The following is a 14,944-nucleotide window of genomic DNA, read 5'->3' as shown; positions in this document are numbered from 1 at the left end:
TTTGTTGGACAGAATTAGCTGGTTCTGTATATTTACTTCTCTCAGTCACAGTAACTACTTGCTCAATCAGAAAGAAATATGAAGTTTGTTCTTGAATAAATCTTTCTCTACTAGATTAACATGCACTGCCAGTTGTACATCAATGCAATTCTGATTCAGTCATATAAGAGAACTTTACACTGGAGCAGTATCTGCAACAGATGCACAGAAATGAAGCCCATGACCCCATTTTCATTATACCACCATATGTACAGTTACTTTGGAGATGCATGCAGGAACTGCAAATGGCCAGATTATGTATTCTGCTGCTCTCTGCATGGCAGGCCAGAATCTGCAGTAAGATATGATGACAGAGAACTGAGTTTGTACAGAGCTGCTGGTCACTCACATATACTAGACAGCAGGACCAGCCTGAAACTGTCTTCTGCCTATCTAATTCTTCTTCTTGAGAGTGGGACAGCAAATGATCCCATTCATGTTGAAATCAATTCTCCCTCACTTCACTCTGAAGATCTGCTGTCAGTCTTCCTGTATGAGATTGAGAAGTCTGAGGAGCCAGAGAATAACTCTTAGAGCAATTTTATCATCTTAAACTAGATATGCATGAACTTTCTTTTCTGGCTTGTCTGCTTTCTTTCTTTTCTTTGTGATTTTTCTTAACTGCTCTTGCCTAGTTGTACAGGCCCTGTATATAACACCTGGATATGGTTTGCACTTCTATACAGTGTTCAGAATCAGTAGCTCTAAGAGGTGAAGCCAAGCAAACTACTATCATGTATTCAGCATCTCTTCTTCTTTATCTTCCTATTGTATGACAGGCCATGCTGGATATGATGGACAGAGTTTGCTATAATAAGAATCAGGGCAGTTTCTTTTTCACTTGCAGTATTCTGGATAGTCTGTTTAAACTGAGCTTTCCATGCTGCTGTACAAGCTCTAGTTTCTCTACAGCAGTACTGCCACTGGCACTCCTCTGTCTCTGTCTGTTAATATAATCAATGATTATCTTTCTTCTGCTGTAGAACATTCTCTCTGTACTACCTGGCTGCCATTTTACTCTGTACAAGACATCTAGACTCTGTACTGAAGAGCCACCCTCCAGACCAACTGTTCATTCCTGCCACAGATCTGGAACTGTAGTGATTGTACAAGAAAGCTGGTATGTGACTGGAACAGAGACACTAGCAGAGGCTGAAGCTACCTCTAATAAACAGGCTGGAGCTTGTACTTCTCTGAATACTGTAGAATTACTGTCTCTCTCTTTATCTTTATCTTCAAAGACAGCAGCTGCTGTCATCATTCTTTAATCAGCAGGAAATGCTTATACAAGAAAAGAAATCTGTCTACTGATTAATGCTTCTAACTGATTGTTAATTTTTTGCAGTTCTGTTTCCAGAGCAGTATGTAAATGACTACAGGCTACATTCAGATTCTGCTATACAATATGCAGCTGATCTGCTACCATGGGCACTGTCTGCTGCAGCTGCATTTTGTATAACTTCTTTTTATGGATGTTGGTCATCTGGACTGCCTCTGCAAACTGATGATAGTTCTCCCTCATAAATACAGAGCTGGTCCACAGGAGGTGGCTGGAGAAGAGAGGCTGAAGAATGACAGAGTCCTGCAGGAGAACTGTATGAAGATAATAAAGCAGGTGTAGAAACTCTTAAGCAGTCAGATTATCTCTATCCAGCTGTACAGCAGAAGATCCTCTGGACTGGTTTCAAGAACCACTCTGATCTGAAAATCTTCTCAGCTCTGGCTTCTGAAGGCAGAAGTTGGGGTTCTGGACATTGTATAACTTAAACTACTGCATCCAGTTGTCAATCCAGGGCCAGACAGTGCACTCCAGTAACTCAGATACAGGCACTCTGGCTTGTGGCAGATAGAAGTTTCCAGATGTGTAGAAGTTAAAGCCAGCCATGGCCCATACAAACTTCCTGGAGATGTTAGTCAGATAGTACTGGCTGAGAGCATTACTGTTCCATCTTCTAGCATGATAGATCTGGCTTTTACTGATTCCAATCTGCTCTGCATGCCTGGCTCCAGCAGCTTGCCCAGTATGAGTCTTCTTCAGGCCAGAAAGCTCTGTTCCACTGTAGATGCATCAAATTCAGTCCAGCTGAATCTCATATAACAGGAGCTTCCTTATATCATTTCTCTTGATCAGATGCAGCTGGTACCAGTCCTGATGGTTGTGGAACTGGGGTGGTAGCTCTTGTATAATGTCCTATTGGTAGAAGAAATAAAAGGCTGTCTGTACCATGATGCAAAGCAAGAGATTGCAATGGCACATTACTATAACATACTTAATCTGGCCCATCTGGTTAGTCTTGCCATTTCCCATGATCAAAACCATGGAGAAGCAAGAGGTTGAGCCTTTATTTGTCAGCTCCAGAGTAAAGAGATCAGCCAGCTGTGCTGTACAGCAGGATTCACTGCAGAGAAGCATGCTGTAGCTCATTAGAAAGTTCACTGCAGTGCAGAGATGTGGCTTTACTAACTGGTCTTTTTTGAACTCTGACCAGCTCTGCCAGCAGTACTTAACCAGCTGTACAATATTCTTCTCATGATATTTATCCAGCAGAGTTTCTGTGCTGTAATTCATAAACTCTGTCTTCTTGTATTCATGCTTCTATCTTGAATGAGTTTCAAGCAGGGCCTGGACAGTCTGGCCAACTGGATGGAGGTGAGGGTTTGTACAACAGCTCTGTTAGTAGCTCCAGAGATTAACAATTGCAGCCTTATAGATCTTGATAAATGATTGGCCCAGGGTTTGCACAACAGGCTCTTCATTCTCATTTGTATGGTCACAGAAATGGCAGGATCTTTTGGCTGGATAGCCAATCATACATTCAGACAGAAACCAGAGCAGCTTCTGCTCTGTCACCAGCTCTCCATTCTAGAAGTTCTTTGTCTGGCAGAAATGCTAGCAAGTAGAAGCCAGAGGGTGTCAGCCAGGCCAATGCAGATGCATTGTATGGCATGAGAACAGGGCAGAAGAGAACAAGAATCAACAAGAGAATATATATAATACAGATATCTACTCTTTACTTCTCCTGGTGTAACTCATACTGCATCTGGGTCTTCTTTGGCCAGGCATCCAGGGCACTATTAAGTGCATGCTGTACACATGCCTCCATCTCCACCATCAGGACAGACTGGCTGTTCAGAGTTGGAGTGGCCATGCTGTCTAGTGTTGCAGAGAGTATATCAATTAATGTAGATTCATCAGAAGCAGAAGCTTCTGTACAATACAGAATGGATTGAGATGGAGCTGAAAAGATTAGTGATCTTGATCACTCTGTACTGATTATATAATCTACCTCCCACCCTCCCTGGTCCAAACAGGTTATTTGGCAGCTTGGCAGTAACCAGGCAGCAACCTGGGTGATCACCCACACTAAACCCCCCCCATCTATCCGCTAGTTAACTACGTGAATATATCCTATCAAATGGTGAGAAGCCTGTAAAGGCAAGAGAAATAGAAGAATGGGGAAAGATATATGGAAAGATGGTAACCACTTGTGCACTGAAGCAGATCAGCAGCTCGTATGAACAGGCATATGGACAAGATGGTATCATTTTTTGAAGGGCTATTTATTGTTTTAGAGAACATGAACTTTAGCACAGCTCGGTATGGACGGAAGGATGTAATCATTGCCATCATTAGCCATATAGTCTTTTGGCCATAATTTCTGTGTTCATGTCAAAAACTAGTAGGTTGAAATTTCTACCTACTAGAATATGATGATCTGCCAATCTTCCACTTTTCATAACCTCCAAGTTTGATAGTCCATCATAAAGATGTGGTGGAGAAACCAACAATGAATTAAGCCACAAATGGAATTGCCAATTTAAGCATTTAACCTTGTGTTCCCATCTTGTGGGAGTTGTATCCGAGCCTATTTCCTCAATTTTTACTGCTACAAAATGAACAATCATTTGTTACCATATCCTTACAATCAAGAACGTTGTCGTCCATTCTTCGGGTATGAGACCTTGGCTAATGTACTCTACGGCTTTTACCTTCGTTTTCGCCCCCCTGCTGCTTCGTCATTCAGTACCAAGCCAATTCAAGTTATTTGCATTTCGGATACCCACAACTCGACCAGAGAGGTTTCACATGGCGATCTTCTCATCCATGCTGGTGACTTAACTCAACATGGCTCATTTGAGGAGCTTCATGATCAACTTCGATGGCTGTCTACCCTCCCACATCCTCATAAAGTTGTCATAGCAGGAAACCACGATCTTTTGCTCGATTCAGATTTCGTTGAACGTTATCCTACTCGCTTTCCCGACCATTCCGGATTATCTGTCTTCAATTCGGACTGGAACGATGTCCATTATCTCCGGGACCGCTCTGTCACCCTAAAATTTTCAAATGGGAGGAGGTTGAACATCTACGGTTCACCTCAGACGCCAGAATTTGGTGTTTGGGCCTTCCAATATCCAGCAATTAGGGATGTTTGGACTCATAGAATCCCGGATAACACGAATGTAGTTGTGGTGCATGGCCCGCCCGTGCTTCATTGTGATGTCGGAAAGAAAGGGGATGGGTATTTGTTAAGAGAGTTAAGAAGGGTGAAGCCACAGCTTGTTGTGTTTGGTCATATTCATGATGGATATGGAGAAGATTACCTTTTGCATGATGGGGTGCAGAGTGCATGGGAAGATGCAATCCTGCAAAGAAGTGGTGTGGTTGCCATATTTCGCATGAGTTTCTGGATGATTGTAGCATGGCTTAAAGTCTTGCTGGGGCTCCCACAGCCCAGCCCAACAAGGTTGGTGAATGCAGCTGTTGCACCGGGAGCAAACAACAGAACACAGAAAGAGCCTATTATATTGGAAATATAATCTTTTTGATCCTCTATATGTTTGAGCTTAAATCAAATAAAATGAATATGTGGCTGCCAGCATAAAATATTCTTCTCTCTGAGCTGCGGACTCGCTCTCTTATCATCAAACGACTCCAGAGTCTCTCCTCCATCGTGGGGTATCTTCAGTATTGCTTGTAGTGGCTTCACGGATAACGTCCACTGAGGAACTTGTTCATATACTCTTTCCTCATTCCGGTATTTCTCTATCTCCTCCATGGACATAATGGCATCCGCGCGTCTAGGTATCCCTAGTTCTATCCTTTTGTTGAACGCCAATGCCATTAGAGCGGGAATGCACGCCAGAACCGCATATCGCGCTGGTTCGGAATGATCTTGCGGATCCGGAATGGACGAAACAGGCCACTTATTAAACCAAAATCGCTCGAGTTCATTGCGCAGACCGGTGGTGCGGTTGAGGACGAGGTGCTCATAGAGGCGATAGAGGGCGAAGAGGGGCGTATCTGTTGGGGAATCAGGGGGAGCAAGGTTTTCGCGTTGGCTCAGAAGGTTATTGTAATATGAACTTCTTGACAAAAGCTCCTCTGGCGGGGGAGGAGGAAATCTGGGATAGGCATTCGGGTTTGAGGATATCACTTCTGCAGAAGCAGGGTGTCTGCGTGCAAGCTTGATGTGCCCCCACCAAACATCAAGATTCAGCAACATTCAGTTAAATACCCTTGTAAAGGGGCTTACATGTGAGAAGATGTTCTTTAAATTCATGTCACCAGAACAGAATGCAAACAAGCTGATCTGATTGTACAAAATTCTGATAGCTACGAGGTAAACTCAAAACAGCTTGGAGAGTGTATGATCTGGTGCGAGGTTTGGAGGCTTAGTCATAACTACTCCGTACAGTAACTAGCGGTTAGATGGGGGGTGTTTAGTGTGGGTGATCACCCAGGTTGCTGATATTTTATAGATATAACTACTCCGTACATGATATCAGACTGAAGACAGGACCTTCCCCAGAATTTCCACAACACCAGCCACAAAAAAGTATGTCACAACCCCCCCATTTTGATAATATACTTGTCTAATCATGCCTAATTGCTATTTCTCCAGATCCACTTAGTCACTGCTCTCCAATTCATGGACAAATATCACACCCTGTTTATTCTAGACATCAACAATGACAAATGTGGTGTTCAGAGAAGGTCTAGTTTGGGAGTTATTTGCTAGCAGCTGCCAATCTGTGTCATCACAATCATTACAGAGGGTCTTTGCTTAGGTCAGAGTCAGTTCATTTAATAAAGGACAAGTTTGGACTTTTTCATTTTTTTACCCTACCTCTTCTTTGGTTTTCAGATCTTTAATTTTGCAGATGTGTTCCAGCAGCAATGTGCGTCCATAGCCCTCTGGCTTCACTTGCAGAGCCAGAAGGAACATGGCACTTACAACCCCCATAAACAGTGGTACCCAGCTGAACAGGAACCCTCTCAACAACCTTCAAACTCCAAGACACCATTCCTTGTGCCAGAAATACTCAAGAATTTCAAGTGTCCGTTTTGCATTGCTAACCCTTTGTTGCCGTTGGCACAGAGGACACGGAAATGGCCTGACAATAACACTTTTTGGAACCATGTTCTCGCCCCCACCATTCACCACAATGAGCTGAATGCGTATGATTTTGGCAGAAAACCTTGTGTGATGTGTCAAGAGCCAGGCGTAGTGTACATTCCAACAAGTATGATGGCATTCAAGGCCCATCTGCACCACCAGCATGGCAGGAGCCTTCATAGCTAGTGGACTTTTGATGTAAGCTACAGAGTATTAGGAGCTGAGATGTCCCACGGGGTTTTGTGAGTTCTGTCATATTGTAAAACTACATGCTAAATCATCTATATTTATTCTCAGCATATGTTCTGATTGCATCATGAGCTTTTCGCAACCAAGAGGCCGAAATGTATTGTATTCCGTAAAGTGTGCATAACTTGTTGCGCGTTCTGGTCGTAGTTGACTTGTCAATGACCCGTTCATTGGCACAGGATCATGAGTTCCTATGACTGAGGAGAGACAACTTCCTTGAATGGAATTCCAACAGTGATTTCTGAATGTTACCAGGGGGTTGATGATAAGCAAGTTCACCATATCTTCAGATTGCTTGGGGAGTTGTTAATGCCATTTCTCAAAGAAAGTATGATAAACAGTCAAAATCCACATGAGATTAGTCAAAGAAATCCAACTTATTGTTCGGGCTTGTCTTCAATGAAAGATTTCATGCCGAAAATCGCCCCTTGCACTTTCTTCTCTTGGACCCCACAATCGACACACAATTCAAGACAGTCCGTTTTTTCGCCGCACATTCATCGGTGAGAAAGTGTTGCTCTTAATCAAGTGGGAACCGTGGCTCTGTGGACTCAGATTGACCTGCTTCGGCACTTTCTTCTTGTCTGTTTCGGTCGAGGAATTGCTGGATTTTGACTGGTGTTGTTCCATACTGTTCTGGATAAGATCAATTGAAGCTTGCTGGATCTGAGAGGGGAATCTTATATGTAATTCAGTCAAGACATCACTAGTGAAAGTTTGACAGTTGTCAAGAACAATATTGTACGCGAAGTTCTTGAAGCACTCTTTTGCCACATCTTCAACTTCCTCTCGCGATGCGCATGACCCTGTAAGGGGCACAATACTCTTTGCGGAACTGTGCGAGAGCTGGAACTGGTTGACAAGTAGCTCCGCCTCACCTCCGCCAGACTTGGGATCATTGCCTCTTATCCTGATATGCACAAGGGTTCCGGTCGGGTCGGCCATTCTATTGGGAATAAACAGAGCCAAATGTGCTCTATCCCTGGTGCCAAATGCAACAAGATGAAGGGTCTGCGGAGCATGTTCAACAGTTTGAGATGATGCTGACAGACTGGAAGACATACTGAAGTTTTGTTGATCTTGAAGAAAGGGTGCTTGCTGTTCTGGCATGGGAGTGCAGGGTTGGGAGGGGGAAACATGTAAGCGTCCAATTAGGCAACAAATCATCACAACCCGAAGTGAGAATGCACATGACTTTCAATATCCCCGATTGTATATCAAACTCTGGAATTCTAGTCACTCTGGAATACAGGGAGTCAAGATTTCCATCAGTAAGGGTTTCCACCACTCCTCTCCCCCATAGTCATACAGACATGCGGCAAGTGCGTACTCAACATACTCCGGATAAAAGCCACTGCACTCCCAATCCACAATACCCGTTATCTTCCCATCTTTAACAAGGATATTCCGTGGAAAGAGGTCTCCGTGCATGAGCACAAATCTTGATGGACTTTTCCTCCATAATTCTGCAAGTGCCTTCCTCCACTTGCTTTTCTCAGATGAGTTCTTTACACGGGAAAGACACCATTCATCAAACCCGGCCTCTGAATCAAAAGGACCCACAAACTTGGTCTCAATTCCTTCATATGGATTGCGGGTAGGCTGGTAATTGACACATCCAATATACAGTTGGGTGTATGACCTCAAAAGCTTTAAATGGTATGCAAGCTGTTCCTTGATTGATGTGCATTGCTCTTTGTTCAATGTCAGCCAGACCTCATCAAGTGGATTGCCTGGCACAAAGTCAGCAATCATTGCAATCCAATGGTTGTTGAGTTGGCGGCATTCCCAGACAGCAGGAGCCAAGAGGTTCTGAGAATGCACATAGGCCATCATATCCGCCTCTGAATGCCAGAAGAAGCCTGTAGTTTTGAATTTAATGGCGACAGGGAGTCCATCTGAGGTGTTGTGACTCTTGATAACACAGTTGCCGAAGTACTCGTATATTGTTTCCCCATCGAAGGAACCATCATAGTGGCATTCGGAAGGGCTCCTTCTGGACTCGCTACTATTCTGCGATCTGAACTTGTTCATGAGGAAAGCCAGCATTGATGCAAGCTGGATCATTCGCTAAAATAGACAAGAAGAATAAAAAACTGACGGTTACTGAAATTAGCTTCACGGCAACAATTGTAATGAGTGGCAAGATGATGATCATATTCGACGGAGACCGTCGGATCTCCTGAACTATAACTAGATAGCCAGGAATCAGGCTAGTGGGCTGAGCCTAATTGTAGAGCAGTTGACCTTCTAGGTATGGAGAAATTTCAAAGATTCGTTATGAGCTAGGTGAGGTTAGCTACTGTTCTTTGGTTTGGTTGGTTTGGTTTGGTTTTAGTCATACGCCGTCCCAGCCGCCTATTGGGCAGCTGTGCGGGATTACGCTAGCCTTTAAGAGGCTAGCGCAGCATCTATATTACACGCATCCTTTCAAGCTACTTCTCCACCAGCCACATCAACGCTCTGTGAACACTTGTGGTTGGCTGTCTTGGGTTCTGAGGGCCAAAATTACCTTTCTATCACTCTGTACGTATGGAGTGCTGGGCATTATGGTTCTTTTGATTATCTCCTGAAGCATCTGCTCTTCGCAGGGAGCTCCTTTTTTGGCTCGTAGCAGGGAGCAATGGCAGGTGAGCTTCTGCCCCCTGGAGCACGGCTGGTCTGCACACCGATCGTACTTCCGCCAGTGGCCGACTTCAGGTCTCCCCGGTGGCGTAAGTTGGGAAACTCACTGCATGAGGATAAGCCCTGGTCGACGCTGTCCATACGGAAGGGCTACGGAACATTTTCATTTCGGATGCCGACGCCTGAATCTACATCTGCAATAGAGCAAAACGACCACAGAGGAACTAATGATTTACGTCTTTTTACACCAATCCACATGCTTATTGGCAATAATCTGTATCACTCGGGCCTTTCGCGAATGGTCGCGTCTCCAGGGTTAGTGATGGAGTGAAATAGGATCTGTTTGATCTAAGCGTGCTTCAACACCTCTCCATATTGTTTTCTTGTCCTTCCTATTAGTGAACTATGCTTGTAGTTACCCTGTAGCCCGTCTACTATCTATTTAAGTGAGCCCAAATCCCCTCTGTTGCCTGTGAGCCCTTGCGCAACCTGAAGTTGCTAAGCTACTCTCACGTGACTTTGGCTTCCAGAGCCTCCACCCAGCTTATATGCCCCTCCATCACAATTCAACTTATCCTTGCAGCGAGGACTGCAGCTACCATCAATTGAAGATTAACGATTTCCATAGCATAATGGCACCTTTGCCCGACACACCGGCAGGCAGGCCACCGGTTCTGAAAGCTGCATACCTGGCCCCCGCCACCTCGCCGCCACACCCAGCTCAACCCCAACCCCCGCTACAACATACCTTTCAGCACCAGCTCTCCACATCCCTCTCGTCACACACCACGGACGCAACTGCTAGAAGGACCGCTTACTTGTCCGAACTACGAGGCGCTGTGGTCTCGCTGCAGGGCGAGGTCAACGCTTATTTGACCGCACGGATGGAAGAGGACAGCGCTCGGTCAGCCAGAGTAGAGGGGAAAGACGAAACCAAGGAAGAAGAGAATTATGGAGAAGAGGTGGTCAACGAAGAGGAGGATGAAGATTAAGTGACAGCTACACGTTTTCGAGGTCCTCATCAAATTTGACGTGGATTGAAATGATAAGGTCCGCAGATGAAGCCTTGGATTTGATATGGTTGGGATACGATGAAAAAAGACAACCGGGTATCAGTTGGATCGCGACAATCGCATATTCTCGACCGGAAAAAAAAAAAGAGAGAATAAGGCGAGAAGTGTATATACAGTCGAAGCAAAAAAGTTCCCAGGACGTGATCCAGTCTTAAAAACAATATCAGAGAGCACCGTTCCCAGACAAACCGAGGACAAAAAAATATTCCCCTGAAAAATCCGTGCTTTAAACGCCGGAGCTTCGTCTATTAACACAACCGAGATGTACGACCGTATTGCTACAGGGGTCAGTACAACCAACTTTCAACTCTTACATCGGATCGCAGACTCGAACTTACTCTGGAAAGACGCTGATGACGCTGCCACCCAACCGCTTGTGACAGACACCGCACATTCTCTCCTCTGTCACTGTTACGAATCGATTCCTCCCTCTGTTTCCTCCCAGAAGTCCATCGCCGATTAACAGGTCAGCCTCGGAATTGATACTTTGCACTTTTCTCAAAGCCGCGACAATCCTGCTCTCGTTCACCACGGAATTCTCCGCGCGTATTCTCCCACGGAAGTAAAATTCAAGTTCATGAATAGGAAAGCTTTCCGGTATTAAATCTAATGTGGAGCTTGCGGGAAGGCGGGAGCCATGTTTGGCAAGGATTTCGACTGCCGGCCCGTACTGAGGCTTATATCCATGTGGCGGGGATAGATAGAGTGAGAGGAGGGTATGATATATCGACGGGTGGTTTCCATCGTGATCGGTGGGAGAAACTTTATGCAATTTATCTGGGACGTTGGCATGGGTATCTTTAGCCAGGTATATTTGATTGCAGTAGCTGGAAAAACAGTGAGCATTAAAACTGAGAAATGCTAGAGTCTGTGGAAAGGAAATAAAATCCTCACCTTTCTGCCTTCTGTGGATCATTCAATCTGAAAACGTAAATTTCCAAGGCTTGCCTATGCTGACCCATTTTGCTGAATACAATTGCCCTAGCTTCAAAAAACTCGGGATCTATCATCACATTAGTCCAGGTATCAACAGAATATTTAGGGGAAAAAAAGAAACTACTCACCATCCCTAGGAAGTCGGTCAAGCATCTTTGCTGGCGAATACTGAGAGCTGGACTTCAACATATCCAGAAACTTCCCTTTGCATTCACCCCGCTCCTCTTCATCCTGAAATTCCGCCGCTTCTTCGCCCTCTTTCCCATTCTTCAACCTCTCCAGATATAGCAGTAGCAGTCGATAATGCAAATCTGGCGTCATATCATTCAACTCCTCGATGACATGCTCAAGATACCTAATTGCAAGCTTTGGATCAATGCCCTGTAAGAAATCTAACACCTTATCCCTCGGTAGAGTCTCGGCATTTTCTGTATCCGCCAGAAATATTTCCATTCCGAGCTCTGGATCAGTTCGAAGCGGCCACTCCGCAAACTCAAGTATTAGGTTAACCATTTCTGGTGGTAAATTCTGTAAATAGGTAATTGTCCGTTTGGGCCCCAGGAGCTGTGGTGCGCTCTTTTCTTCCTTTTCAGCTTGGCCGAATTTTTGGAGATGTTCAAGGGCGGGACGGTGTAGCTTCTTGCCAAAGAGAAAGTCGATAAGTTCGTTATATCTGCCTGTTTCCTCCAGCTTTTCCATAACCACATCTGGATCACAGAAATTGGCTATTCGGAAGAGGGAGCCTGCGAGGGATGGCGTCGCGTACATATGTGCTCGGAAAAGTGTTGTATCGACGAGAGAGGCGGTTTCTCTCAATCTTTGCCCAATATCCACATCTTCGTCGTTTTCGGAGATTCCAAGAATGCTTATCACGGATTTGCTGAATTCATCTGATTCGCCGTTTACGCACAGGTCTGATACTTTGACGCTACCATCCGGGTTGAGGAACCTCTGAAGTCTCCTGCGAATGTCCGCGAGAAATCCTTGTAGTTCATATACGGCCGCTTTAAGGTCTTTCCCTTCTAAAAGAAATCAATATATGTAAGGCGGCCCGATTCGAAATATACTTACGCAGAGGTTTGTCTGCTCCGTTGCTATCTTTATCCCCGGACACTCCCCAAACGCTGCTAGTTTCGCTTGCACCATCTTCAGTTTTATATTTTAGCAGAGACCTGACTGAAGGTGTGTAACCGACGCCTTTTCCCTTATTCCTATCTTCCCCGATCGCAACAACACCATTAGGTTTAGTTCCGTTTGCTCTATCTGACGATTCCTCGGCATTTCCCTCTGATTCTGACTGATATTCATCTTCTACCACGGTAGACAAATCGCCAGCAATTATCTTTGGATACAAGTGAATGACAAGCTCGGGGGGGGCAGACACTTCCGTAAATAAGTCTAGAGAAGCACGATACTTTCGGTTATCGAATAGGTCCTGGGCCTTTTGTAGTTTAACTTCTCGCAAACGGCCAAGTTTGTCCGTCAACAAAGCATCTTCAAGCATCCCAAGTAAGCTTATAGCCTCGTCAAGATGACCTTCTTCGACGAGCGAGTCAATTTGCGAATCGTAATCTAGGGCGTTCATTCGCCAAATTATGCGCTCACCGGCAACAAGAAATCCCTTTCCGGCGTGAGCAAGGCTGATATTAGGCTGAGGGATATGCATTATGCTCGCTGACGGTAGCGAGATCGACTGAAGAAGATATAGAGTTTCGGGGTTGCGCACTTCTAGTGTCCCATTTGAAGGATCTTGGAGTGTAAGCAGATAGGGATAAGAATACCCGACAGCCTCTGGAGCAGCGCTCCATGGGATCTGTCTGCGGCCAAGAGAGTTGCCGTCGGTATCGATAAAATGAGTATTGACATCCTTTGCCAACAGCATTTCGCCTTCGGAGAGTCTTGTTGCCAATGGTTTTGGCGCCGCACCTCCAATGCCGATGTAGCTCATACTGGTCATACCGAGGCCTCCGCGTTCCGAACCGCCAGAGCCGCCAATACTCCCCGGCCCGATGATATCTGTAAGTTTCTTTGACTCGATATCCACAAGCACATAACTGGAATTTAATCCCGCTAACAGCTTCGTTCCCGTCGCCCAAGTGAGCGTCTTTATTCCACTCACTAGTGTAATCTCGCCAGTATCCTCTTCGAGCTCCATATCTCGCCACGTCCACAGCATAACCTTCCTCTTAACCGCCACGGCCAGCCGAGACACAATCGAGGGAACGCCAGTGCTCTTGTCTTTCACAATATTCGATGTCACAGTAAACGTGGAGGCACCCTTTGTCCGCACCAGCTGCTCCTGCAGCTGATATGTCTGCCAGTCGTGAAGAGAGACATATCCGCCCGACAACGAAACCAACACATTCGCCTCTTTAATGATCGCCAACTGTTCAATTTTGTATCTCGCGAATTTTTCTTCTTCCCTCAGCAAGTCCGTCGGTTTCGCTTTCACAGGTGTTGACGGCGTCCCACCGTCGACATGCTCGCCAGCGTTCTCAGCATCTTCAAGACCATCTTCGTCGTCGTTGATCTCGTTCACCCGGTATATCCGCAAACTTCCCGTGTTCAGCCCGACAAGTAGCCGATCTCCATAGGCTAAGAGAGACTCGATCTTCGACTTGTCTCGCGGGCGGAGCTCGACAAGGGGTTGGGCGGTAAATGCGGAGAGCATGGTGGTGGCAGGGAATGGTCGGTCCCAAAAATCTCTCCCGCAATCGTGCACGAGACTATTACGTCCATGAGGAATGCGGCAACATCATTCCGCTGTCCCACATTGTTTGTAGCTAGGTGTGCGAATGCCCTAACGGCCGGCAGCTCTTGTTGGTGCATCGATGTCATTTGGATATCGATCAGCCTCATTGGCGGTAGCTTCTCCCACCACAAGAGCTCATTTGCTTAGTAAGCGGTTCCAAACTGCCCATCCATTAACGTAATTCCCAAGCGAGCCGATCACCCCTCAATATACATACAAATTTCAACTTTTTAATGCTTTATATCTTAACAACTTTGTATAAAATCATCATAAAATAAAGAATATACAATAGAGATACCTGAGCTGCCCATTGATGTATACATGCATCATGCATTTCTTGAAGATGAGCTGATCAACAAGCACCTGGAGTCTCTCTTGAAAAGAAAGATGTGTGGAAGTGATGTGTGTGTGGAAATGCAAAGCCTGAGGAAGAAGTGTAGAGGTATTGAGAGGATGAAAATTTGTGGGAGGAAAAAGGTGAAGATAGGTTTTAATTGATTTTTGATGTATTTCACCATATTCAGATATATCTGCATCGATTCCTGCACTTGCAGAGATGTGAGACAACTGCCTAGCCTGTTGCTGCAATGAGGTCGACTTCTTTGATGATTTGCCATCATTCTCCTGTAATAGTAGAGTTATTAGAAGAGCAATGAGAAAATCAGAGAGTGATATTTCATTTTTCTGGAGCATTAACAACATGAAAGGATATTTCTTCATGTCCCAAATCACTCATCCTGACTGATAGTAGTGCTTTGGAAAGTAGTGCAAATTGATAATATACTATTAAATTTAAGCTGGCTGCAGCAACATAATTTCAAGATGTATTTTAAGAAACTGACTAGAGTTTTAAACAGTATATCATAATC

General features: G+C 45.1%; 8 protein-coding genes across 8 annotated transcripts; 2 read left to right on the top strand and 6 right to left on the bottom strand.

Annotated features, from left to right (window-relative positions):
* Window positions 1-1,807: 1,807 nt before the first annotated feature.
* On the bottom strand, window positions 1,808-2,347 carry CIMG_13467 (uncharacterized protein; the record flags this gene model as incomplete). The annotated part of the gene is made up of 2 exons (XM_001246011.2): window positions 1,808-2,096; window positions 2,310-2,347. 2 exons carry the CDS (start codon window positions 2,345-2,347, stop codon window positions 1,808-1,810), a joined length of 327 nt encoding a protein of 108 aa, XP_001246012.2.
* Window positions 2,348-3,896: 1,549 nt separating this feature from the next.
* CIMG_05452 (phosphoric ester hydrolase) lies at window positions 3,897-4,919 on the top strand. The gene has a single exon (XM_001246010.2). The coding sequence runs from the start codon at window positions 3,934-3,936 to the stop codon at window positions 4,858-4,860; it is 927 nt and encodes a 308-aa protein (XP_001246011.1). The 5' UTR covers window positions 3,897-3,933; the 3' UTR covers window positions 4,861-4,919.
* Window positions 4,821-5,628, bottom strand: CIMG_11548 (uncharacterized protein). The gene is made up of 2 exons (XM_004446168.1): window positions 5,577-5,628; window positions 4,821-5,507 (listed from the first exon to the last, which is right to left on the bottom strand). The coding sequence occupies exons 1-2, from the start codon at window positions 5,601-5,603 to the stop codon at window positions 4,893-4,895; spliced, it is 642 nt and encodes a 213-aa protein (XP_004446225.1). The 5' UTR covers window positions 5,604-5,628; the 3' UTR covers window positions 4,821-4,892.
* A 701-nt stretch (window positions 5,629-6,329) lies between these two features.
* Window positions 6,330-6,860, bottom strand: CIMG_05450 (uncharacterized protein; the record flags this gene model as incomplete). Its single annotated transcript, XM_001246008.1, has 2 exons — window positions 6,330-6,622; window positions 6,710-6,860. The coding sequence occupies 2 exons, from the start codon at window positions 6,858-6,860 to the stop codon at window positions 6,330-6,332; spliced, it is 444 nt and encodes a 147-aa protein (XP_001246009.1).
* A 50-nt stretch (window positions 6,861-6,910) lies between these two features.
* Window positions 6,911-7,766, bottom strand: CIMG_05449 (uncharacterized protein). The gene has a single exon (XM_001246007.2). It carries the CDS (start codon window positions 7,749-7,751, stop codon window positions 7,158-7,160), a length of 594 nt encoding a protein of 197 aa, XP_001246008.2. The 5' UTR covers window positions 7,752-7,766; the 3' UTR covers window positions 6,911-7,157.
* A 117-nt stretch (window positions 7,767-7,883) lies between these two features.
* On the bottom strand, window positions 7,884-8,758 carry CIMG_05448 (uncharacterized protein; the record flags this gene model as incomplete). Its single annotated transcript, XM_001246006.2, has 1 exon — window positions 7,884-8,758. A coding segment is annotated over one exon (833 nt), but the record flags the coding sequence as incomplete, so codon positions are not given.
* A 554-nt stretch (window positions 8,759-9,312) lies between these two features.
* CIMG_13466 (uncharacterized protein) lies at window positions 9,313-10,906 on the top strand (the record flags this gene model as incomplete). The annotated part of the gene is made up of 3 exons (XM_001246005.2): window positions 9,313-9,629; window positions 9,943-10,673; window positions 10,735-10,906. 2 exons carry the CDS (start codon window positions 9,313-9,315, stop codon window positions 10,304-10,306), a joined length of 681 nt encoding a protein of 226 aa, XP_001246006.1. The 3' UTR covers window positions 10,307-10,673; window positions 10,735-10,906.
* On the bottom strand, window positions 10,501-14,141 carry CIMG_05446 (AvaB protein). The gene is made up of 5 exons (XM_001246004.2): window positions 12,395-14,141; window positions 11,452-12,345; window positions 11,282-11,390; window positions 10,726-11,214; window positions 10,501-10,665 (listed from the first exon to the last, which is right to left on the bottom strand). Exons 1-5 carry the CDS (start codon window positions 13,992-13,994, stop codon window positions 10,614-10,616), a joined length of 3,144 nt encoding a protein of 1,047 aa, XP_001246005.2. The 5' UTR covers window positions 13,995-14,141; the 3' UTR covers window positions 10,501-10,613.
* Between the last annotated feature and the right edge of the window lie 803 nt (window positions 14,142-14,944).

This window comes from Coccidioides immitis, assembly GCF_000149335.2.
Source record: "Coccidioides immitis RS genomic scaffold supercont3.4, whole genome shotgun sequence".
NCBI lineage: Eukaryota > Fungi > Ascomycota > Eurotiomycetes > Onygenales > Onygenaceae > Coccidioides > Coccidioides immitis.
This window is presented reverse-complemented; position numbering and strand designations above follow the sequence as displayed.

Coding starts and splice junctions, on each gene's coding strand:
- CIMG_05452 (XM_001246010.2), top strand. CDS start 3,934: ATGAACAATCATTTGTTACCATATCCTTACAATCAAGAACGTTGTCGT.
- CIMG_11548 (XM_004446168.1), bottom strand. CDS start 5,603: ATGAATTTAAAGAACATCTTCTCACAT. Junction 5,508..5,576: donor TAAAGAACATCTTCTCACAT/GTAAGCCCCTTT, acceptor GGGCACATCAAG/CTTGCACGCAGACACCCTGC.
- CIMG_05449 (XM_001246007.2), bottom strand. CDS start 7,751: ATGTCTTCCAGTCTGTCAGCATCATCTCAAACTGTTGAACATGCTCCG.
- CIMG_05446 (XM_001246004.2), bottom strand. CDS start 13,994: ATGCTCTCCGCATTTACCGCCCAACCCCTTGTCGAGCTCCGCCCGCGA. Junction 11,215..11,281: donor GATCCACAGAAGGCAGAAAG/GTGAGGATTTTA, acceptor CTGTTTTTCCAG/CTACTGCAATCAAATATACC. Junction 10,666..10,725: donor GTCATCAGCGTCTTTCCAGA/GTAAGTTCGAGT, acceptor TGACCCCTGTAG/CAATACGGTCGTACATCTCG.